Here is a 25923-nt window from a genome sequence, read left to right as displayed (position 1 = left end):
CCACTTTTCTTCTTTTTCTGTGCAGATGTATAATTGTTCCAGCACCATTTGTTGAAAAGGAATCAAATTGTCTTTGGACACTTATCAAGAATCAGTTGAACATAAGTGCAGAGTTTATTTCTAGATGCTCAGTTCTATTGATCTGTGCCTGTATTGAACTGTATTGCTAGAGTTTTATAGTAAGTTTTGAAATTGGGTAGTGTACTTCAACATTGTTATTTTTAAAGATTGCTTATGTTACTCTAGATCCTTTATATTTCTAAAATTTGGATTTTAGACTTAGTTTGACAATATCTTCAAGAACTGGCAGTTGGAGTCTTGATAGAACTTTTGCTATATATGCATATTCACTTGAGGACAATTGCCATCCTAATAAAATTATGTTTTCTATTAATGAACATAAATGTCTTTAATTATGATCTTTAATCTCTTCCAATGAGATTTTAGTTTTTAGAATAGAAGTCTTACATCTCCTTTAATTTATCTGCATGTTCCTTATTTTTTTTGTGGTATTGCAAATGGAATTTTTGTGTTTTTGGGGGGAGGCCACATCCAGTGGTGCTCAGGGCTTACTCCTGGCTCTGTGTTTAGGAATCACTCCTGGCGGGGTTCCGGGGAGTATTTGGGGTGCTGGGTATCGAACCTGGGTTGGCTGCATGCATGGAAGGAGCCCTACCCACTGTACTATCTCTCTGGCCCCAGAATTGCTTTCTTAATTTCATTTTAAAATAATTCATTACTAACAGAGAAATGCAACTGACTTTGAGTATTAGTCTTTTAAATTTTTATTTTGTTTTGTTTTTGTTTTGGGGTCACACCTAGCACTGCTCAGGGACCACTCCTGGCTCTGCTGTCAGGAATTAATCCTGGTGGTGCTCAGGTGACTATATAGGTTGCCAGGTTAGTCATGTGCAAGGAAAGTGCCCTACCACTGTATTATCTCTCTGGCTCCTTAAACTTTTATTTTACTTTTTTTCCCCCCTTAATCACTGTCAACATTCATCTTCTTTTTCTCTCTTGACATAGCTGAGGAGTGTTCCATCTCCATCTCAAACTGCCTTTATAAAATTGATCTTCGTCACTTCATTGAGGACTGTGCCTTTTGGCGTTCACTCTTGCTTTCAAAAATTCTCTTCCAGGGCTGGAGTGATAGTACAGCGGGTAGGGCATTTGCCTTGCATGCGGCCGGCCCCGGTTCTATCCCCAGCATCCCATATGATCCCCTGAGCACCACCAGGCGTAATTCCTGAGTGCAAAGTCAGGAGTAACCCCTGTGCATCGTGAGGTTAGCCAAAAAGCCAAAAAAAAAAATTCTCTCCCATTCCTCAACATAAGTATAAAAATCCTTCCTTGACCCATATTATCCTCCAACTTGTCTCTATTTCTGTACTTTTCCTCACAGTTAGATTTCTTCACATTTGGGGGCGGAGCGATAGCACAGCAGGAAGGGCATTTGCCTTGAACGCAGCCAACCCGGGTTCAATCCCCAGCATCCCATATGGTCCCCCCAAGGACCTCCATATGGTCCTCCCAAATACCCCCAAGGAGTATTTCCTGAGTGCAGAGCCAGGAGTAACTCCTGAGCATCACCGGATGCAAGCCAAAAAAAAAACAACAACAACAACAACAACAGAATTTCTTCACATCTGAAGTGGTTTTGAGAGATAGGGAATGTCTCTGAATTCAACTAAACTCAACTTTTCCTAAAGTCTTGCATATTGAGTTTTTTTCCTGTAGCCTCACTGAACTCAGTTATTTATTCTAAGAGATTTTTAGTATTTTGATTGATATATGTAAAATATATCAATTTTAATCATTTAATATTATTTTTTGTTTTTTCTTGGACCACACTCAGCAGTGTTCAGAGGTTACTCCTGGCTCTTCATTCAGGAATTACTCTTGGAAGCGCTCAGTGGGCCATATGTGATGCTAGAGATTGAACCCGGGTCCACTGCATGCAAGGCAAATGCCCTACCCATTGTATGTCACTCCACCCCCTTCCTTTCCAAATGAATGCCATTTCCTTCCCTTGTCTAATTACCCAGGCTAACACTTCCCATAAAATATTGAATAGAAGCAGTAAAAGCAAGCATTAAAATCTTGTTCCTGATCTTATGAGAAACGCCTTTAGCCTTTCACCACTAAACACAATTGTTAATTGTTAATTGTGCTCTTTTGCAAGTGGCTTTTAGATCAGAGTACTCTTTTATTTCTAGTTTGTGTGTATTTTTAATCATAAAATTTTTGGCTTTTCCCTACATCATCATGAGATAATATTTTAGCTTTTGTCTTTAATTCTCTTGGTACAGAGTATTGCATAATTTTTAAAAATAGTAAACCAACTTTGTAGTCTTATGATAAATCCTTCTTGCTCATGATGCTATCCCTTTAATATGCTGCTGGGTTTAGTTTATTAGCATTCTGTTGAGACTATGGCTCATGGTTTGTTTTTCTTATGATGTCTTTGTTTTGCTATCAGAGAACTGAACTCAAAAAATAAGCCGAGAAATGATCCCTCTTGACTTAATTTTTGAAGTGATTTGGAAAGGACTGGTATTTGTAGTTCTTTAAAGGTTTGGTAAAATTCACCATTACATTCATGTAGAATTGAATTTTGTTTTGGAAGATTATAATTGCAAATTCAAATTAGTAACCTATTTGTATTCCCTAGCATTCTTCTATTGTATTCTTCCATTTATATTTTCTATTCTTCTTGAGTCATTTTAAGTAGTTTATATTTGTTAGGGTTTTGTTTAATTCAAAATGAGTTATGTAATTTTTGACATGTAGTTGTTATGTCTAAATTCTTTGTTTTTCTGTAAGATCAGTAGTGATGGCCAGCTTTCATCCCTGTATTTACTCACTTGAAGTTTTAATTTTTTTCTAGCTGAAAGTTTATAAATTTTGTTGCTTTTTTCAAAGAATTAACTTAAAAACATTCACATCACTCTTCGAGGTATATAATTCAGTACTTTCTCACATATTCAGAATTATGAGTTTAACACTAATAGTCTAATTCCAAAGCATTTTATTAGCTTCCAAAGAAACTCCATACCCATTGATCCTTCTCATAGCCCTCCACCCATAGTCCCTGCAATAAGTAGTTTACTTTTTCACTATGGTTTTGTCAATATGAGTTCCTATAAAGGTAATCATATTAGGCCATTTGTGTGTTTCTAAGATTCATACATATTGAAGCATGTGCTTCATTTCCCTGATAATTATAGAATTTTAAAGTTCTAGAACCAAAGTTCTACCCACAAAGGGACAGAAACCTTTCTATGGGCTCCCTACTGCCCCAGAGTGTAACAACACAACTGTTCATCTGATTCACTTCATCCAAACTCCCTGATTTGGGGATCTCTTTGGTCTCTGTATCCCTGAAAACTTTGGAATGGCTGAGTAACATATCCTAAACATTCTCATTTTTTCAAGGAACGAGTGGTTACTCACCCCACACTTGAAGGGAAAGTTAGAAGAAATAAATTGTATCTGAGAAAAAAATTTTAATTTCGGTTTTTGGGCCACAGCTGGTTATGTTCAGGGCTGACTCTTGGCTCTCTGCTAAGGGATCACTCCTGGTGAGCTTAGGGGACCACATGGGATGGTGGGGATCAAATCCAGGTAGTGTACATACAAGGCAAGTGCCCTAACCACTGAAGTATCACTCTTGCCCCACTCAGGGAATCCTTTTGAAAAAATGATAGATTTTGATTTTCCACAGAGGACAATGGTATGAGAAATTCTGATTACTAAACACCAATTGACCTGGAGACCCTTACAAGGAGAGGAAACCCCCTGGTATACTTTGTTTCTTGGGTTGGGCTGGAGCTTCTCTGAAAGAAGCTTCTCTTAAATATTTGTTTTCTTTTTAATTCTAGCTCTGAGGATTCTGTCCTCTGGCTAGCATGCCTTCCTTAGGACTCTTACTCTTTGAGGTAATCCATCCTTTGCATTTACCTTTAAATTAACCGTCATATTTCTCTCTGTCTTCTTCAAACAGCCTGCGACACTCTGGTCGACACCGTCTTTAATACGGTGTGGACTCTGGGCTGTCGGCCCTTCATGAACAGTCAGCGGGCATCCTGCATCTGTGCGGAGGAGGAAAAAGAAGAGCTCTGAGGATGAGATTGCTTCCTGGTCTTGGGCAGCACCACAGACACCATCTCTGAGATGGAAGTGTGGCAGAGGCATCCCGCCCTTCCCTCCAGGTGGGACTTCCCCAAACAGAGGAAGGAAAGACCCTACAGCCGAGAAGAAAGTCCTGTCCATGAAGGAGAACTGAACAAAAGACATGGAGTGGTTTAAAGATTGCTCTTTCCTGTCTCTTGGGCTCCCCAACCAAGACTTGTTGGCCTGGAAATTCACTTCTTCGTTTTACTACGAAAATCCTGGAACTCATCATTACATTCAAAAGTGAATATTTGGAGAGCCCAGTTATTCAAGCAGTGCTTTTCATTGCTATGTTTTAGTTGCCAGTTAAGCCTCGCACAAATAAAGTGTATTTTTTAGAAAAATTGAAAGGAGATAGATGAATCCATTATCACCATATGTTTCCATTTCATTTAGAACAGAACCCAACCTGGTGTCATCAACAACAATTGCTCCCACAGGTGCTGAGGAGATGAAAGCAGGCAGTCTTAGAGGCTGAGCCGATCCAGGCCAGTGGAACTAAAGGTCAGGTGAAGTTAGACCTGAGTTTCTAATTTTTTCCATGAACTATTCCTATTGATATTGGAGGAATAGGGGTACATCTAGTGTGCTCAGGGCTTATTCTAGGTTCTGAGTTCAAGGATAACTCCTGGTGGGCTTAGGGACCATACGGGATTCCAGGGAATAAACCCAGGTTTTCTACACGCAAGGTAAGACCCTACTCGCTGTACTCTTTCTCCAGCCCCTCCTTTCGGTATTTAATTACAACATGGTATCAGTATCATGTTAGAGTCTGAGAAATTCTTTGTAAATAATGCCACTGAGATACTAGAAAATACCTTAAAATATCAGAGGAGTAAAAGACAAATTCAGTCCCTAAATTCTGCTTCTCAGCCCTGACTGTGGATTAGAACCACCTGAGCAGTATTAAAATACAAGGCTTTATTCCACATGGAAACACCCATGTTCTCTCTAGAACATACCTCTCCTCTCTTATGTCTCACTAAAACTACTTTGCATCGCTAAATGAACAACAAAACAAAAACAAACATAAAACCAGAAACAGAATCTATAGATGGGGGGGGGTCCCTATCTATACCTGGTTATTTATAAAAGCAGAGTGATTCTAATGCCATCTAGGACAGAGGACCAATAAGGTCAGGGATGACATATGGCCCAATATCTGAAAGGTTCACTGGAGCTCAACCCTGCTCACGCCACGCCCATCCACAGCCCAGCCTGTGCTACACCAAAGAGCTGAGTAGTTATGACGATGACTGTGTGACCTAGAAAGTCCAAGATAGATGACTTTTGACATCTCACAGGAAGTGCTGGTTACTCACAATGCAGATATTTTCATCTCTTTTTAATCTCACCTATTCTTTTAGAACAGTTTTGGACCGGGGCTATAGCTGTAGACTGGCATGCGTGAGGTCCCAGATTTCATTCCCAGCACCGAAAGCCAACCAACAAAAATTGTTGATTGTAGGCATTTCTATAAAGGAAAAGATAAAGTTTTCTGATCTTATGTAAAGTCAAATAATATATTTAAATACTAAGAAATTGGAGCCAGAGAGATAACCAGAGAGATAATGCAGCAGGGAAGGTGCTCACCTTGCACATGGCTAAGCCTAATTTGATCTCCTACATCGAATATGGTCCCTCCAGAACTGCCAGCAGTGAACCCTGGACACAGAGCCTGAAGTAAGCCCTGAGCACCTCTGGGTAAGGGACCCCCAATTAAGAAATTGGTTATAGATAAAATTTATCTTTTTGATTTATTTCAGTATAGTTCACTAAGCCCCTACTAAATGGACTATGGGATAATTTTATACCTTTACCTCTTATCCTGAGGGTATAAATGCCAGAGAGTAACAGGACAAGTGATACCAAATTTTAATTGCTGTCTATAGTTTAGTCATGAAGACAATTAAATGGATGTTAGAGAATTATCAACATTTATTAATTAAAAATATTTCACTTGGGACAAGATATTAAAACACCAAAATATTGTGTAAGAGCAAACAGTATTTTTGTTTTGTTTTGGGGCCACCCCTGATCGTGTTCAGGGCTGACTACGGGCTCTGTGCTCACTCCTGGTCGGGCTGGATGGGGCATAGGGGTGCTAGGGTCAGCCGTGTGCAAGGCAATGGTCCTACCCACAATACTATCTCTCTGGCCCGGATTGTCTTTTTCTTTTTTTATATTTCAAATCCCCTATAACTATTTTGTATTTGGGTGTAATCACTATTTCAAAAATTCATTTAGGGGTATTTTTGTTTTAATTCCAAGCAAGTCTTTGATTTTGTTTTTAAGTCCTTTATGTGAAGCAGGAGTCCAGCCTCTGCAGTGGTGAAGTGCAAGGTGTTTTGTGGAGGTGGACAGCTCGGTTTTGTGTGGACTGGCTTCCTCTGGCTGACAAAAGCCGTGCAGCGGCTGTTCCTGTGGGTGGAGTCAGATTGAGCTGGTTCTGGAAGCCAGTTTCAACCCCCAGGTGAGGTTTGAAGATGTTCTGCATTCTAGGAAGTCCACTGATGTCCTCTGAAGGTGCGAGGTGAAGTTCCAAAGAGGTGGCGGTGGGAAGCCAGGCCCAGATGCAGAGCTGGCTCAGTCCTCCCAGTCGATGCTGATGGGGCCGCCCATGAGCATCTGGCCCCGGGCCCCCTCTGCATCCTCTCCCTCTCCTGCCTGGCGGCGCACTCGTTGGTGGCAGCCCTGGGCACAGCGGGACCGCTGGTCCAGCACCCCGCACACCAGGACTCGGCAGTGCAGAAACACCTCCTGCAGAGAAAGAGCAGAGGACAGTCAGAGGGACGGGCACCCACCAGGTGCTCTCCCTTCAACCCAAGAAGAGGCTCCAACATTTCCAGAACTTGTCTAACGCAGGCTTGGAATACTGAGGGGCAAACTCTAGTCCTGGGGATGACTTGGGAGCCAGCATGCATCACTTTGGAGTCTTTGAGAGGACATCACACAACATAGCCATCTCCCGGCCGCAGGCCAGGCAGGGCTGACCCACTCCCCAACACCATTTTGCTGGGTCAGTTGGGGAGTTTTCCCTCCAGGAAACTGCTCCAAGCTACCTCCTGAGGTGAGAGATCAAATTAGCAGGCAAACTCAGCAACGTCTGCTGTTTTGTTTGGAGAACCCTAGGATGGCAACTCGTGACCCGAGAGAGGCCATGGGGTCCCAGGGACGGATCCCGGAGTCCTATGCCTGTCATCAGGAGGATTCTAAGTTGTGTCTAGGGCCCTCCAGCAACTGCTTTGGAATAGTGACTTCACTGGGAAAGGAATAGGTGTGGAAAAGATGGTCTCTTTACCTTTCTTTGTTTTAAAAGTTTCAATGACTCAACCAAAGCAAGAGACAAAATCACTTTTACCTTAATGTAACTTATACAGTCTCTTTTTCTACAGGGCTTCTGATAAACACTATGCATTTTATATATATATATATGAAATTATATATTTACACATATATATTTCTTTTTAATGTAGCATAATCAAGGTGCATGTAAATCATATGACAAACATTTTCTTGGTAGCATTTTGAAATATTCATTATGTGTTTAATATTGTATTAATAATATATCCTGTTGTGGGCTTTTTCACCTGACTTACAGCAATGCTCTTTAAATATAACCTACAAACTTTGTTTTTCTTTCTTTGCTATTTAGAAGCTGTTAAAATTGAAATGTATACGTAAAAGAATATTTAGATTTTATTACTGCATAGTTACAGGACTTCATAGAAAGTACCCATTTCTGTGACTTGGCACCCTGTCAATTGGCACACTGTCCTCCCGTTGTTCATTGATTTGCTCGAGTGGGCCCAGTAACATCTCCATTGTGAGACTTGTTACTGTGTTTGGCATATTGAGGGTGAGATACTCTCGGTAGTGTGCCGGGTTCTCCGAGAGGGGCGGAGGAATCGAACCTAGATCTTCCAGGCCAGCCGCGCACAAGGCAAATGCCCTACCGCTGTGCTATCTCTCCAGTGACCTGGCAAGTGTTGTTTATAATAAGTTTAATATGTATAAAATAATATCACTGATTTAATCAACATTTTAAGTTAATTTTCACCAACTATGTTACTGTTTGTCTCTCCTGTGGATGGTTCATCTTTTCTCCTTGCTTTGTGACCATCATGTACTATTTCATGATCTATTGGTGTTTTCTCTGAATTAGCACAGAGCAAATAATTGTGACATTCAAGAAGGTGTTAAGTTTCTTGGGGACCAGTTTCATAATATTTTTCCTCAAAGAGACATAGATTCTAATCTGGGGCTGGTAGAGCATCAACAAACTGAGTCTCTGGGAAGAAGGCAGCTTCAGGAGAAGGGGTGATTTAAGAGGCATTCAGCTCACCTTGTGGTCCTTGCCCACGAACTTGAACACGGGGACCTGAAAGTGCTTGGCTAGGTGATCCCGAGATGTGTACTGCTTCACTGAGTCATCAGAAACACAGCTGAAAGTAGGACAGGGGAGCACTTCAGACCTGATTGTTTAAACAGAGGTGGAAAAACCAAGCAGGCCAATGCGTCTCCAGGCCAAGGAGAGGCAAGCGGGGTGGGACTCTGGGCTGGGCTCAAGCATCTGGAAAATGGAGGAAAATGGGAATTTCCTCCCTGAGAGTGCATCTTCGGCCAGTATCCTCACGAAGCCGCCTGTCTTCTCATTTGCTACCCCCCCACCACCCCAAACTGGGCACAAGAATCTTCTGTTCCTCAAGTAGTAGCTACATAAATAAAACTTATTTTAAAGAAACTGTTTGCTGGGAAGTCTATATTTTCATTCACTATTTTCATATCTATTGCAGGAATTCTGAACATAGGCTTGGTTTGAGGAGGTCTTTCCTTCAATTTCATGAATTTTTTTTTAGATACCCAGTAGACATGAATCCTTGAGAGACATTCAAAGGTGAGCAGACCCCAATTTGTGTAATCGAAGAGTTCCACCAGGACTCATGTTTCTTTGAGAATTGGGGTAAATCCATTTCCCTCTGCATTGTTTTAACAAGCACTTCCACAAATGCAGCGATAACTTGCACAGGGTTTTGGATAAATAATAGTTTCAAGTCTACTGTTCAGAGTGAAAGTCCTGCTCGCCTCTCTGCATGAACTGGGGGAGAAGATGCGTCAGTGGGTCTCTAGTTCAAGGCCAAGGTCTAATACGCATGAACCCCTTCACCTTGAAAACTAGGGTCCACAATGTATTATCTTTTCCATTTGGAAGAAACTTTTTTTTCCTGGTTATAGTTTCCTTTAGAAGGATACTGAAGACTTCCTGGCTACCAAGACAGGAAAAAAGCAGTGATCAGGTTTGAAAGCTTATGAAACTGGAAATTTTGGTCACTTTCTAGTTCACTCTGTGGTTCAGTGCTAAATGCTTCCTCTTTGGGGAGGCAGGACGGGGTGTGCTGTTAGTGGTCACATCTGGCAGTGCTCAGGGCCATTTCTAGCTCTGTGCTCACAAGTGACCCCTGGAGGTGCTGGGGGAGAAGGAAATATACTGTGTCAGGGATTCAAATTGGGGTCAGCTGCATGCAAAGCAAGCACCTTAAACCCTGTACTGTCTCCTTGGCCCCTTGCTAATTGCTCTTTCAGTGCCATTAAAGAAACCAATAAAATTATTTAAAAAAAATATTGGGCTGGACAGACAGTACAGTGGATAGAATGCTTGCCTTGCATGTGACCAACTCAGGTTCAATCCCTGGTCCTCTGTCTGGTCTCCCAAGCTCTCCAAGAGTGATCCCTGAGTACAGAGACAGGAGTGACTTCTGAGCACTGCTAGAGTGACCCCTAAACAGATGAATAATATTTTACTTTGTATAATTATCAGAATTTTATTTTCTAATTAGGGTTTAAAATCATAATGCAACTTCTGTTATTTCTTCTACTTATATACTCTATTTTTCCTGAGATAAAATGAATTCATACTATTTTACAATTATGCTCTTCAACTAATATATATTGAATATCTTATCTGTGCAGCAAATTCTGCTGAGTGCCTCAGAGGATAGAAAGATGAATAATATGCTTTATGATATCAAGAAGTTTATAGTTCATGGACTGGAGAGATAGTATAGTGAGGAGTGCACTTTCCTTTCATGGAGTCAACCAAGGTTTGATTTCTTGAACCATATATAGTCCTACAAGTACCTCCAGGAGTAATCTCTGAGTCTAGTCAGCTGTAACCCCCCCCCCCAACTTTATCATTCAGGATCTATGATAATAGTATACGCCATTAATAAAATATTAAAATGGCACTTTTTGTCTAAGTACCTCAGCATTTTAAACTTATTTTTATCTAAAAATATTAACATTTTTCTTTAAAAAATAAGGCACATAGAGTTGTTATAGGTAACACTTTATAGAATCAATATAGGACAAATGATAATTCTGGACTGTTTGCTGTGATGAGAAAATGTGAGTTCTGAGAAGTAATGGTGGTATAACATATTCCAAAATAACATAGTTCCAAATATCTGAAAGTCCCCCAACATTTGATTTTAGAATTTATGTTTCTTTTCCTGGAATTTAACTTTTCAATTCTTTGCTTAGGCTTGTTTAACCTATTTTGCATTCTCAGAGCAAACACCTAATAGAGGGAGGTGAATTTGATATGTTAAATGCCAGGGAAAACTAGCCTGACTTAAGTTAAAACAGGACAATGAATAACAAACTATTTCTTAATATAAGTTCAACTATTTTTTATTTATTTGGGGGGCTGTGGATTAGCCCTACATTTCTATCAAGGTAGTCATTTAACAATAATTCTTTGTCTAGTATTTAATGACCCAAAGTATAGACTGGGCATTGAGGAAGAAGGTTTTAGTTGTTTCATCTTTTGGCCATATCAGGATTCAAACCCAAGGCCTCAGACAACCCCAGACAAATGACCGATGAGTCTCTCAACCTCTGTGCATCCCCTTCCCTTCTGTTCAGGTTTGAAGGAATTAGGAGAGGTTTCTAAGTTTGTTTGGCAAAAACAAACTCCAGGAAACTAGAAGGATAAGTAAGAATCAGACAGGAAGGAAAGCAGAGGACTTCAGGCAGAGGAAATAGCAGGTGCAGAGGCAGGAGGGTGAAGAATGGAGGTCAGGAATTTCCCACAGTTCTGGTGAAGGCAGAGATTAGAGGGTAAGGCCCAGTGAACCCCATCGAGAACTGGATTTTATCTTCTGGGATTAGCTCATATATACCACTACTAATAGATACATACATATATATACACACACATACATATATACACCCCGCGTGTATACTGGCAGAGGGACAAAGTCACGCGGGTTCTGGGGCCGAGATCTCCAAGCCAACGGCCAAGACTCAGAGACTATAAAACCAGCTCCTGGAAGAGAACAGTGCAGTCTCCTGCCCCCGCGCCTGAGTGTCCTCGCCGCAAGGGCCCCTTGGAGGGGAGCGGGTTGAGCTTTCCTCCCCGCCCTGACCAGGGCTCCGGCAGCCGAAGACCTCCAGGACCAGCCACCACCATGCTGAGACCACTCTCCGCACACATGAAGGTACTGGCAGAGGGACAAAGTCACGCGGGTTCCGGGGCCGAGATCTCCAAGCCTACTTGGATTTGGGCCTAGCATCCTCCACCCAGATCCTCCAAATTCCAGTAGGCGGGGGTCACACCCACAAACTGGCTCCCTGGCGCCGTGTAATCCCATCAACGGCCAAGACTCAGAGACTATAAAAACCAGCTCCCAGAACCGCGCGGCCGCGATATCTTATTATGACATCTTATTATCTCATTCCTACTTTGGACAAACTTGCAGGCTATCGAATGTAGCCTGCCCACACGGCAGAGTCTGGCAAACTCCCTGTGGCGTACCCAATATGCCAAATACCAGTAACAATGATGGGTCTCATTCTCCTAAAGAGCCTTGAATATAGTCTCAGGGCTAGGATGAAGGAGACGTTACTGGGGCCTGCTCGAGAGAATCGACAATTAACAGGATGATTTGTGATTGTGTGATTGACATATATACACACCATTACTGATACACACATATTATATATATGTATATATCTAATGGCTATTATATGTGTTATGGACTAGAAAATTAAGCTTCTCAGAACTTTCTAAGTCAAAACATAGCTACTCCTTAACTGAGTATCTGCATAACAAATATGAATCAGCTTTACAAGCTGCATCGAGATGGGAAACAGGTATTTCCCCAGTGGGTGAGTTATGATTGCATATTTTTGTGACTAGTAAATGTAAGTGGCAGAAGAAAATTCTTGGGGTGAGAACATGGTCACTATTTTGATTATTACCATGACTTCACAAGCATCTGCAACTCAACTTACCAAACTGCATGATTGATTTATTCTTGGGGATTGAAACCCGGGCCTCATGAACATGAAATGTGGGCACTGTCACCAAGCCCCAAACACTATTATACTTTCAATATGTCTATCTATGGTATGCAAATAGTATTCAAAGCTATTACAGAATTAAAATAAAGCAAAATCAATTTTCTTCAAAAGTAGGTACATTCCCTAATCCACTCAGCACTAAATATGTGCCTAAAAAGTGAAACAAAAAAAAATGCTGTATTGTTTAATATTAAAGCTTTATGGTTCCTTTCACAATGGCAAAAAAAAAAAGTCCAAAGTGCTACAAAGCCTGATAAGGCATATGATTATCATCCAAAGCAACTCAATGATACATTGTCCATATTTTGAAAATAAACTAAGGCAACAACAAGAATCTGAGGCTAGATTTCCAACCAAAGGAAATCAAGAGCCACTAAAATCTTTCTACCAGGGCTGTCACACACACACACACACACACACACACACAAACACATGTATTTCTGTTATAAATATCTAATACTTTTATGCCACATAGGATATGATACAAATAGTATAGGTATATATAAATAGAATCTTTCTGTTACAACATATATAATATTTCCCTTTTGGTTGGCTACCTAGGGCTCTGTAGAACTGAGATTTGAAAGTTGGAATTTAGGAGGCAAATAAGAAGTTGTTGTTGTTGTTGTTGTTTTAAGTTTTTGAGTCACCCCTGCAATACTCAGTGGTTACTCCTGGTGGTGCTTGAAGGGCCAAATGGGATTCCGCAACCCCTGGTTCATCACATGCAAGACAAGCACCCTACCTGCTGTTAAGAAGGTCTTTTAGCAGTCTGGACAACAATAAACGCTGGAGTTAAGGCAGAAAGTAGAAAAGTGAGGGGCTGGAGTAATAGCACAGCAGGTAGGGTGTTTGCCTTGTACGAAGCTGACCCGGGTTCGATTCCCAGCATCCCATATGGTCCCCTGAACACCGCCAGTGGTAATTCCTGAGTGCATGAGCCAGGAGTAACCCCTGAGCATCGTCAGGTGTGACGCAAAAAAGAAAGAAAGAAAGAAAGAAAGAAAGAAAGAAAGAAAGAAAGAAAGAAAGAAAGAAGGAAGGAAAAGTGAGTGGGATTGGGCTAGTGCAGCTTTTAAAGAGTTTCTCCATTGATCCTAGTATGCAGCCAGAGTGGAAACTCCTGTGTCAGGGATTGAGAGCAGCAGGTGAAGGTTGCCTGTGACGGGATCCAAAGAGATGAAAGCAAAGCAGAAGTTTCAAACGATGGATGTGGTCAATTAGCTAAGGGCCTGAGCCCAGGCACAGCTGCCAGCTGACAAGCCCATTTCCCTCTCATTAGCCTCAGCTGCCCAAGCTCTGGGAGAGGGCTCTTCCTGGGGCCGGAAGCAGTGGTGTTGGGACAGCTGCCAGGATGTCCCAGATACGTGGTGCCACCTGTAGGTCCCCTGGGAAACGTGGGGATCCATCATCTTTGCAGCAGCCTCCACTTGAACTTTCCTGTCCTAAATGCGTCAAGGATGCCTCACTCTCCTAGCCAGGCCCTGGAAGAGGGGCCCCTCGCTGAAGCACCCACCTGCTCTACCCTCACGTTTTGGAATACACCCTGTTCCAGCCTTTCTCTGGGCTGCTTCACCCAGCTGAGTTCCTGCTGGAAACAGGGAGAGTCTCTGCGCTTCTCTTTTCATTTGCTTGTTTGTTTCTGGATCACACGCAGGGGTGCTCAGGGTTTATTCCTGGATTGCAGAGCCATATAGGAAGCCCGGGATCGAACCTGGGCCAGCTGAGTTCAAGGCAAGTACCTCCTGTACTATCGCTCTGGCCCCATCTCAGTGCTCATCAACCCTCATCCACCTGCAGACTGTCACTGGTACATGGACCAGCTGTCAAAACCTGCTGGAAGTTGAGGGAGCATCTACACTCCCGACACAGGGCTGCTACACTGTTCCACCTGCTTGGTGATATCATACTCCTGCGTCCTTAGCAGAGAAGCCGTGTCCTACGGGCACTTACAGTTCATTATTGTGTGAAATGATCAACATTCTCAAGTCCTCTTTTCTGCCTATGTATGACCTGTGGTCTTGGATAATGGCATCTGATAAGTCACCTAAGTCATGTAGTAAGTCTAGTAGGCCTCTTGGAGAAATTTTTTTTTATCTCCCTTTCCTTCACCAGTTTCTATTTTATTTATTTATTTATTTTGTATCATACCATGTATGCTCAGGGGCAACTCCTGGCTATATATTCAGGGTTGATCCCTGACAGTGCTCAGGAAGCCAGGTACAGTGGCGGGCATCAAAGAGAGGTCAGTGGCACCCATGACAAGTGCCCCCACCCTGGGACTATCTAGCCCTTTCCTCACCAGTTTTGGCCTCCAAACTCTCAGTAAACCATTTCTGAAATAAGGCTTGCAAGCTTGTCATGGATTTTAGAAAAACCCTCAGTGGGTCTGCTGGACACGAGAGCCAGGGGTCCACCGGGAACAGAAAACCATGGTCACAGCATAGTTACCCATCCCGGATGAGGTAGTACTTCAGGATCTCGTCGATCTTGGCAGTGGGGGTGGCAAAGCAGCTCTCCACCAGGCTCTCCAAACCCGTCACGTGTACCAGGGGCTCGATGCCAAAGTAGAGGGAGTCCCGGAGCTTCAGCGCGGGCAGAGCCTCCCGGTAGGGCTCTTCGAACTCGTTATCCTTGAAGATCTCCAGCGTGAAGGGGAAGACCCCGTGGCTGCGGCTGAGGATCTCCAGAGGGGCATTCCGCAGACGGGGCACGTAGCCCTCGGAGATGGTGTAGAGGCGCGGAAACTCGCAGGTGACGGGGATGAGCAACTTGCTGGTGCGGATGATGATGTCCCCACTGCTCCCAGGGGTCTGCTTGGGGAGGCCCGTCACCAGGTTGCTGGCCACGATCTTGTCGTTCACCACCTGAGCCCCGCCGGGGGGGAGGAGGAAAAAGATCTCTCATTTAAGTGGACAGATGTTCTGTCCTTCTTAACCTGAGCCATCTTCAAATTTCCATTGACATCAACACGCAGGAGAGCCTTGGTTGATTAAACCTGAGGCTGCTTTATTGTTGGGGGTCCACACCAGGCAATATTTGGGTTATTTCTGGCAGGGCTCAGGGGACCACCTCGGGTGCTGGGGATGAAACCCAGGAAGACTGCATACATGCAAGTGTCCTCCCTGAGGTACTATCTGGTCCCATGAAGCTGTTTGTTTTTAGTTCAAGATAATGTAACTTTATTAATTTCATTTATTTATTTTTTTAATTAAATCACCCTGAGACACACAGTTACAAAGTTGTTCATGATTGGGTTTCAGTCATGCAACGTTCCAACACTGGTTCCTTCACTGGTATACTTTCCACCACCAATGTTCCCAGCTTCCCTCCTTCCACCTCCCACTCCCAGTATGCCTCTATGGTGGGCATCTCTCTTCCCTCCTTCTCCCATTTTGGTGCTGACAGTTTATTACGTATATCCCTTTAGCACCTTTCAGCACTCAGTTCTTGTCTAGGGTGATCATTTCCAAATATCATTGTCATAGTGGTCCCTTCTCTATCTGAACTGCGCTCCACTCCTCCACTGTGGCAGCCTCCAACCAGGGTCAGTGCTCCTGGCCCTTGTTTCTACTGTCTTTGAGTAGGAAGCTGCTTTACAATTGCTCCTCTTCTCTGTAGCAATATGCTCTGACTGTAAACATTTACATCCTACTTCACACTCAATTCCTGCATTTCTTTGGGATGTTGCTCATACCTCTGGATAGTTAGGCAGAATCCCCAAATTCCAAGCTCTGGTATTTCAGAAAAGAACACTTTCTGTTGATTTTTTTCCTTTTTATTTTCTTTCTTTTCTCTCTCTTTTTTTGCTTTTTTGAGCCACATCTAGCAATGTTCAGGGTATACTCCAGGCTCTGCGTTCAGGAATTACTCCTGATGGACCTTAGGGATTATATGGCCTGTCAGGGATGCAGCCCAGGTCAGCCGTATGCAAGGCGAGTGCCCTCCCCACTGTGCTGTTGCTCTGGTCTCTCTTATTTTTCCCTCTGGAAATCCAGACCTGTTGACCATACTGCATAGAGCATGACTGTGTGGGACTCAGCCCTGTAGAACTTGAGTGACTTCACCAGTTCAGGTGAACTCTGGTCCTTTAACTCCTGTCACGTTTGGAAGCAGAGATGTCACACATTCCAGCCCATTATGGGCATTTCCATTTGGTCACTGGCTGAAAGAACACAACAGAAAGGAGCCTTGCCTTCCCTCTTGGCAATCTCCCCCATTTCTCCCCCCAGGTACACTTGCTCTTTGCTTTTTTCTTAGTTTGGATTCAGGAAAGTCAGAGGTTGTGAGTGCCCTGCACACACCACCTCCATCCCTGTACTCTTTCTTCTACCAATCTGGCAGGCTTGTGATTTTACCACCACAGTATCTACTTCACCCTGTTTCTGTGGTGTCAAATCCAGACACATTACAATGGAGCACGTAAGGCTGATCTTTGGAATCCACAAGCCACTCCTGTTTACTTTTCGAATTTCCTTTCCAGCATGAAAGCTTTGCTCGTTAGGTTGTGCTGTCTCATAATCTCAGCAGAAGGTGGACACACGCCCATCTCTGCGATACGCTCATGCTCCCAGGCCTTCTCTTTTTTCTGCCTTTATACATCTCACACAAGCTTCCATCCATTTCCAGTCTCACTGGGTCTGACTGCTCCAAAGCCCTTTCTAAATTGTTCATCTGCGAAGGCATCTGCCATCTGTATCCCTTGCTTGGGGGCTGTTCTCTTCTTAGTACCAATGTGTGTGTTCCGAAAAAAGTCTTATTCCATGCAACCTTCTGTCTCCCTTGCACAGGCAAAGGCACAGATTCTTGACTGAAAGTATAAACCTTCTGCCCTTCACCAGATTTTGTACCTGAGCTCATTTGCTACCTCATAAATGAAATGTCATCAACACTTGTACATTCACCCACTTCTTAAAATCAAAGAATTGCCCGGCAGGGGTCTAGCCAGCTTCCTTCTTCCATTAGCTAATGTGTACAGGGTTAAAAAACAAACAAACAAAAAAGTCTTATCGCTTAGAGAAACAGGTGATTTGTGACCAGCAATAGCAGAATTCTTCTAACTCCTGACCCTCCCAGATCTAAGAACAGCTTGTGTATGTACCAGTGTACACTTTTTTTTCTTTCAAGCAGAAATATTTCATCTATTACACAAGCCATAGTGCAAACGTCTGAAATGACTGGTGGAAATGTTCCTTCAGAAGTACTTACATCGACCACAGTGCCACATGTCTTTAGGGAGAAGAGGATGTTAACATGGGTGCCGTTGGACACCCCCCGGCAGGAGGTGTTGGTCAGGAAGAGCTCCAGCCCGCCAACCAGGTCCCTGGGAATGTTCACCTCAATCATGTTTGATTTGCAGGACACCGGGACTGGGGAGGGAGAAGCAGTTATTAGAACCATAAACCCAGGAATGGGAGAGAGGTAAAGAAGACTTCTAAGAGAAGTTATTTCACCTGCAAACAACTTGAGCTTTTGTTCTAGTCTCAAGGAAATCTATAAGGCTCAACATCACATGATGAAACAAGGACTTCTTACTTTGCAGCGCTGTTTGTGGCCAAATGCTCCTCCCATGAGAGGCGCCAAGGTTAGGAAACATTGTGTTCAAGTTTCAGTTCAAGGACCGTTTATTTCCAAGTAAGGCCAGCTTAAATCTAAACACTGAAATACCTAAATACCTGAAGGATTACATTTTGGCACAAACATAGTTCGCTGGCAATCTGGAAAAAAGACTGCTTTGGATAAGAGAAAGAACACATGGAGCGTGCGGGATCCCGGAGGGAAAAAAAAAAAAAAGAAAAAACAGGTTCCAAAAAGAGCCAAGTTCACCCGCAAGTTCCAGATGGAGTAGGCGCCGCATCTCGCCTTCCCCAGATGGAACCCCGGTGACCAGAAGCCTCTACAAACACAGCTCGAGTATGCGGGAACGAGGACTTTTTCTCAAATCTGCCGAACTACACCTCCCAGGTAACCTCTGATTCCGGAAGTCATGCCCACAGCCCGCCCCCCAGCGCCATCTTTGAAGCCGTAAGCATAAGAGAAAGAACACATGGAGCGTGCGGGATCCCGGAGGAAAAAAAAAAAAAGAAAAAACAGGTTCCAAAAAGAGCCAAGTTCACCCGCAAGTTCCAGATGGAGTAGGCGCCGCATCTCGCCTTCCCCAGATGGAACCCCGGTGACCAGAAGCCTCTACAAACACAGCTCGAGTATGCGGGAACGAGGACTTTTTCTCAAAACCGCGCGGCCGCTTACGCGGCCGCGCGACATCTCTCTATATACAAAGTGATCAATGAGAAGTAAACCACCCAATCTTTCTCCCTGAAAGTCAGAGTTAAGTTTGGAGCACGGCCACAGCCCCAGAAACACAAGGACTTAATGCAGAACCCAGCAGCTTAGAGCAGAAAAGTGAAAGGACTATGCGTTAATCCAGGCCATCAAGTCTGCCGGAGGGGAAAGGGTGTTGCCCCATTCGCCCCTCTCTTCTCTGGAAAGAAGGATGGCGGCCGCATGGGAGCCGTGTGGACAGCAGGTATGAGCCGGGGGTGTGGGGGCGACTAAAACCTCATGGGAAGGGGGGCGTTCCGGTCCGTCCTTCACGCCCTACCGAGGTCACCAGTTGCCCCCCACGAGCGGCTCTCCAGCACGGCCACAGCCCCAGAAGCACAAGGGCTTAATGCAGAACCCAGCAGCTTGGAGCAGAAAAGTGAAAGGACTATGCGTTAATCCAGGCAATCATTTCTGCCCAGAGGGGAAAGGGTGTTGCTCCCTTCCGCCCTCCTCCCTCTGGAAAGAAAGATGGCGGCCACATGGGAGCCTTGTGGACAGCAGGTATGAGCCGGGGGTGTGGGGGCGACAAAAACCTCATGGGAAGGGGGGCGTTCCGGTCCGTCCTTCACGCCCTACCGAGGTCACCAGTCACCCCCCACGAGCGGCTCTCCAGCACAGCCACGGCCCCAGAAGCACAAGGACTTAATGCAGAACCCAGCAGCTTGGAGCAGAAAAGTGAACGGACTATGCATTGACCCAGGCCATCAAGTCTGCCGGAGGGGAAAGGGTGTTGCCCCATTCGCCCTCTCCTCTCTGGAAAGAAAGATGGCGGCCACATGGGAGCCTTGTGGACAGCAGGTATGAGCCGGGGGTGTGGGGGCGACTAAAACCTCATGGGAAGGGGGGCGTTCCGGTCCGTCCTTCACGCCCTACCGAGGTCACCAGTTGCCCCCCACGAGCGGCTCTCCAGCACGGCCACAGCCCCAGAAGCACAAGGGCTTAATGCAGAACCCAGCAGCTTGGAGCAGAAAAGTGAAAGGACTATGCGTTAATCCAGGCAATCATTTCTGCCCAGAGGGGAAAGGGTGTTGCTCCCTTCCGCCCTCCTCCCTCTGGAAAGAAAGATGGCGGCCACATGGGAGCCTTGTGGACAGCAGGTATGAGCCGGGGGTGTGGGGGCGACAAAAACCTCATGGGAAGGGGGGCGTTCCGGTCCGTCCTTCACGCCCTACCGAGGTCACCAGTCACCCCCCACGAGCGGCTCTCCAGCACAGCCACGGCCCCAGAAGCACAAGGACTTAATGCAGAACCCAGCAGCTTGGAGCAGAAAAGTGAACGGACTATGCATTGACCCAGGCCATCAAGTCTGCCGGAGGGGAAAGGGTGTTGCCCCATTCGCCCTCTCCTCTCTGGAAAGAAAGATGGCGGCCACATGGGAGCCTTGTGGACAGCAGGTATGAGCCGGGGGAGTGGGGGCGACTAAAACCTCATGGGTCGGGGGGCGTTCCGGTCCGTCCTTCACGCCCTACCGAGGTCACCAGTTGCCCCCCACGAGCGGCTCTCCAGCACGGCCATGGCCCCAGAAGCACAAGGACTTAATGCAGAACCCAGCAGCTTGGAGCAGAAAAGTGAATGGACTATGCATTGATCCAGCCCATCAAGTCTGCCGGAGGGGAAAGGGTGTTGCCCCATTCGCCCTCTCCTCTCTGGAAAGAAAGATGGCGGCCACATGGGAGCCTTGTGGACAGCAGGTATGAGCCGGGAGTGTGGGGGCGACTAAAACCTCATGGGAAGGGGGGCGTTTCGCTCCGCCCTTCATGCCCTACCGAGGCCACCAGTTGCCCCCCACGAGCGGCTCTCCAGCACGGCCACGACTCCAGAACACAGAAACCAATTTCTTAACTATCTGACTTTCAGTAGAAATACTTCCAGGGTCAATAAGTAAAATAGCAGAAATCCAAAACCAACATTTAATTCTTGAACCCAGCTGGAGAAAGCAAATCACTTCACAATGCTTTTTCAGCATGTCTGATTTGGGGGGGGGGGGGGTAAACTCTAAATAATAGTGGTGAATCTTTTATTGAAACAATCTAATCAAAGCGGATAGAGTGTTAACTAGAATTCATCTGCCTCACAGGGACGGGGAGGGGTGGGGGGTGGGGTTTTATTGGGGTTCTTCATGGGAAAAAATAAGTATTGGTAAAGGGAAATGTGTTTGATATTTGCATGACTGAGACATAAACCTGAAAGCTTTGTAACCTTTCCCACAGTGATTCAATAAATAAAAAAAAAAAAAAAAAAAAAAAAAAAAAAAAGACTGCTTTGGTAGAGGCTTAAATTACATAACGGTATTGCTTTGACATTACTGTTAATTACTGTCCCATAAAAAAGGCAATAAAAACACTCGAGAGCTCCAGCTTGTCCTTGCATCGCTCAGTTAACCAGAAGCTCTGAAGATAAATTCCTCCTGAACTTAATATAAGAAAGATGGCATTTCCTTAGTTTTCCATGTCCATTTCTCCGTAGCACAAATACCCTGAAAGGAATACTTATGGATAGTCTCATAAATATTTGAGAACCGTATTCAGACATGAGGACAAACAATAATGGTACTAAAAAATCAGAGATAGGTGCTTTTACAGTGGGTGCTGGGTTAATGAATTCAGATTTTTTACATAATCACTGAATCACTGTATCACTGTCATTCCATTGTTCATCAATTTACTTGAGCGGGCGCAAGTAATGTCTCCATTCGTTCCAACCCTGAGATTTTAGTAGCCTCTTCTTACTTTTTAAATAATATTTAAATATTATTTTTATTTTTATTATTGAAATATTATTTTAAATAACATTTACTTTTTTAAATAATACTTTCAGAAAATCATTTTCAGAGGATTATTGAAATTAAATTGAAATTATTGAAATTTCAATTACTGAAATTCAATTTGTTTTCACAATCTAATCTGATAGAAAAAGGAATTAACTATATCCACGTCTTGGAATATTTTTTTCTGTTCTTTTGGGGAACACATCAGGCTATTCTTGGGCCTCACTCCTGTCTCTTCACTCAGGGGTGACCCCTTTGCAAGGTCCAGGAAACCATCCACAGTGCCTGGGGTTGAACCAGAATTGGCTGGGGGCAAGGCAAGCTCCTTTACTCTGGTACTATCACTCTGACTTCATGCCCTAGACTTCTAAACTGAGTGTTAATTGTACACTAATGGAAAGTAAAGGAGAAAAAGGAAACCCTAACATCCAACATCTAGATACATAGTCACAAGAATAAAAAGCAGAATCTCAAAGATACTGGCACGTGCAAGTTCACAGCAGTATAATTCACAGGAGCCCATGAAAGGAAGCCAACAGAAGCCTGGAAAGGAATGAGAAAAACAAACATGCAACAGACGTAAGTGAGTCCCCTTATAAAGCAAGGGAATCTTGGCATTCAACATGGATGGACCTTGCGATTTATCCAAAGTGAATGTAAGCAATCACAATAAAATGAAAGCCAAATTGTCTAATAGTGTGGCTAAAGCAGCCAACTTCATAGAAACAGAACATAGAATGGTGGTTGCCACTCAGTGAAAACACGGTGGTTACCGAGGTAAGGGGCATGGGGGAAGAAAGGTACTGGATAGCATATGCTTATTTCCCACAAACATACAGCCTAAAGTTCTGCACCTGTAAACAAATGATAAATGCATTAGAATAAAAAAACACAACAATAACAACAAAATAGAATGGTGGTTGATAAGACTTGGGGAGAGGAAGACAAGTGATTGTTGAATGGGTTTAGCTTCAGTCTCAGGAGTTTACAAGGCGCAGAAATTATATATATATATATATATATATATATATATATATATGGTAAAAGTTGAGCTGGGCACTTAAAATGATGAAGATGCTAACTTTGCTCACTTTTTTACTGCAATTTATTTTTAAAGCAAAGGAAAATTCACTTTCTGGTAGTCTTAGGGATGAAAATACTACTTCATGAGAGTTCATGTTCTAAAAGACAAGAATCCAGACACAGTGGGGTAAAGACAGCAGGGAGATTCAGGGAGGGAGGGGCAGAGAGCAGGGCAGGGGTGCTGTCATCCTACCTTGGCATGTGTGGTTATCTTCAGACAGCACCAGGCCCCGAGGACACGCACACTGATAGCTCTTCTCTGCTGCGAGGCAGGAATGGCTGCAGCCACCATTGTTATTGTGGCACCCTTGGATGTCTGCAGTAAAAATGAAAAGGGAAGCAATCCTGTGACTGTCTTCTTAGAGAGAGAGGGAGAGAGAGAGTGGCTGCCATAGAGGCAGGGTGGGAGGAGTGGGCAGGAGGAAGCTTGGAACACTGGTGGTGGCAAATGTGCACTGGTGAAGGGACAGGTGTTGGAACATTGTGTGACTGAAACCCAATCATGAACAACTTTGTAGCTGTGTATCTCACTGTGATTCAATAAAATAAATTAAGAAAAACAAAAAAAATTTTTTAAACAATAACACTGTTCGTTGGGATGGCACTTGACACTGGGAATCATACTCGACTCAACCTGGTGCTATTGGGACTCAACCTATTCATTGAGGTAGCTAGGGACCACCCCATACACATGAACATTTATTAAATATTATAGCTACAAAGAGTAATCTTAAAATGTCCATAGCTAGCACATGTGGCTGGCCTTCAAGTCATGGAGCAAAATTCCTGGTACTAATCTCAGCCATTCCTGGGTGTTAGTCTAGCCACATGTGCTAGGTGAAAAGGAAGCTCAGATAGAGAAGAGAGCACCAAATAAAGGGTGTTGTGAGACCCTCCCAGGGTGGGAGAAGCATGCTAAAAGTAGTCTATAGATCAAACATGATTGCCACTCAAGGCCTCTCTTGCAAAACACAGTACCCAAAAGAAGAAAGAGATAACAAGGGGGAATGCCCTGCCACAGAGGCAGGGTGGGACAGGGGGGATGGCGGGTGGGAGGGATGCTGGAACCCGTGGTGGTGGAGGATGGGCACTGGTGGAGGAATGGGTACTTGATCATTGTATAACTGAAACCCAAGCACAAAAGTTTATAAGTCTATAACTGTACCTCATGGTGGTTCACTAATAAAGGTAAAGGTAAAGGTAAAGGCCCTCCTGTTGATCGTCGATTTGCTCGAGCGGGCCCAGTAACGTCTCCATTGGAGACTTTGTTGTTACTGTGTCTGGCATATCGAATACTCTTGGTAGCTTGCCGGGCTCTCCGAGAAGGGCGGAGGAATCGAACTCGGGTCGGCCATGTTGGCCGCTTGTAAGGCGAACGCCCTACCCGCTGTGCTAATAAAAAAAACCCTGAAAAATAAATTAAGAACACCAAAACCAACAGGGCCTGCCACTGAAAATAATTCAATCTGAATACATAGCAAGTATTTTTTTGAGTGTGTTTTATGGTAGGTAATGGAAATTTGAATTAAGAAATCTGTATTTAGTAATAAGCATTGGACTTTGGTTTCAGAAATTTTACAAATGCAAAAACAACAATAAAATTAAATTTATACAAATGTAAAAAAATGTCCATAGTTATAACCATTTAAGCTGGGTAGGTATTTTGTAGAATGCCCATGAAGTTAGGTCTTTTTTGATGTTTGTTTTTTCTTCTCATGCAGTTTTGGTTGTGGTTTGGAGGAAACCCCAACAAGTTATTTCTTAATGTCTATCAGATTTAATCTACCCAATTTGAAAGGAGACTGAGCATAATTGATATGAAATGTACATATTCAACTGGACAAGCCGGATGGACCGATGAGAGTTACTGCTGACCAGCTGGATTACCTGCATCTCTTTTCACATTTCTGAGAGAGTCTGGGGATCTGTGCGTTGAACATAATACATAAACAAGGTCTGGGTAATAAGCTCAACTCCACTCAGTTGAGCTCTATGACATGGCTCTTATGAGGCAGTCTGTTTCTTTTTTTAAAGTTTTGCATTTTCGGGGCTGGAGTGATAGTATAGCAGGTAGGGCATTTGCCTTGCACGTGGCCAAACTGGGTTCAATCACCAGCATCCCAAATCATCCCCCAAGCACTGCCAGGAGTGATTCCTGAGTGCAGAGCCAAGAGTAAACCCTGAGCATCACTGGGTGTCACTAAAAAAACCAAAGAAAAAGGTTTTGCATTTTCAAAAGCACCTTTAATCAAATGGACAAAAGGGAAAATATTTGATGAAAAATGGGACTACTAGGTGGTTTTAAAGTCAGTAGAGGAAAATAATGACCTTTGCAAGCTCTGGACATTATCATCTAGGTCAGGAGTCCTCAAACTATGGCCTAATATTGCAAAATTGCACATAAATGATATTAATAAAGTTTTATTGGAACACATTCATTATTGCTAAATGGTGCTTTCTTAATACAAGGGCAGAGTTGAGTCGTTTTGACAGTTCTTTTTGGTTTATAAATCCTAAAATATCTACTATTTGTCCTATATAGAAAAGGATAAGTACTTTAGTTTGTTTTTGGAATGCTTAAAACGATATGGAGCAGCATAGAAGAAAATGTAAAAATACTTTGTAACAAAATGGATTAAAGACCTCAACATCAGACCAGAAACCATAAAGTACATTGAAGACAAAATTGGCAAAACCCTCCATGACATTGAAGCTAATGGTATCTTCAAAGATGCCATGCCACTGGCCGAGCAAGTGAAAACAGAGATAGATAAATGGGACTATCTTAAACTAAGAAGCTTCTGCACCTCATAAGAAACAGTGACCAAAATACAAAGACAGTCTACAGAATGGGAAAGGATATTCGCCGAATACACATCTGACAAGGGGTTGATATCAAGGATATACAAAATACTGGTTGAACTCCACAAGAAGAAAACATCCAACCCCATCAAAAATGGGGCAATAAAGTGAACAGAAACTTTCTCAAAGAAGAAATCCAAATGGCAAAAAAGCACATGAGAAAATGCTCTACATCATTAATCATCAGGGAGATGCAGATCAAAACCACAATGAGATACCATCTCACACCTCAGAGACTGGTCCGCATCCAAAAGAACAAAAGCAACCGATGCTGGCACGGATGTGGCGAGAAAGGGACACTCCTTCACTGCTGGTGGGAATGTCCACTGGTTCAGCCCTTCTGGAAAACA

The 25923-nt window shown here is 43.7% G+C and overlaps 2 protein-coding genes across 3 annotated transcripts in view; one reads left to right on the top strand and one right to left on the bottom strand.

The window, feature by feature from the left end:
- The window catches only part of PLA2G12B (phospholipase A2 group XIIB), a 30496-nt gene extending 26324 nt beyond the window's left edge, over window positions 1–4172 (top strand). The window contains exon 4 of the mRNA XM_056113346.1: window positions 4004–4172. Within this exon, the coding sequence (XP_055969321.1) occupies window positions 4004–4122 (119 nt within the window). The 3' untranslated portion in view covers window positions 4123–4172. The remainder of the gene's footprint in view (window positions 1–4003) is intronic.
- A 419-nt stretch (window positions 4173–4591) lies between these two features.
- OIT3 (oncoprotein induced transcript 3) overlaps window positions 4592–25923 on the bottom strand; it is a 38616-nt gene continuing 17284 nt past the window's right edge. For both annotated transcript variants that reach the window (XM_056113338.1, XM_056113339.1), the window contains 5 exons: window positions 22905–23027; window positions 17746–17906; window positions 14989–15404; window positions 8519–8618; window positions 4592–6933 (listed from right to left, as the gene is read on the bottom strand). In XM_056113338.1, coding sequence (XP_055969313.1) covers window positions 6760–6933; window positions 8519–8618; window positions 14989–15404; window positions 17746–17906; window positions 22905–23027 — 974 coding nt within the window. In that variant the 3' untranslated portion in view covers window positions 4592–6759. The remainder of the gene's footprint in view (window positions 6934–8518; window positions 8619–14988; window positions 15405–17745; window positions 17907–22904; window positions 23028–25923) is intronic.

The sequence above is a fragment of the Sorex fumeus genome, unplaced genomic scaffold (genome assembly GCF_029834395.1).
Source record: "Sorex fumeus unplaced genomic scaffold, SorFum_2.1 ptg000020l, whole genome shotgun sequence".
Taxonomy (NCBI): Eukaryota; Metazoa; Chordata; class Mammalia; order Eulipotyphla; family Soricidae; genus Sorex; species Sorex fumeus.
The sequence above is the reverse complement of the archived record's forward strand: the minus strand, read 5'-3'. Positions and strand labels throughout refer to the sequence as shown.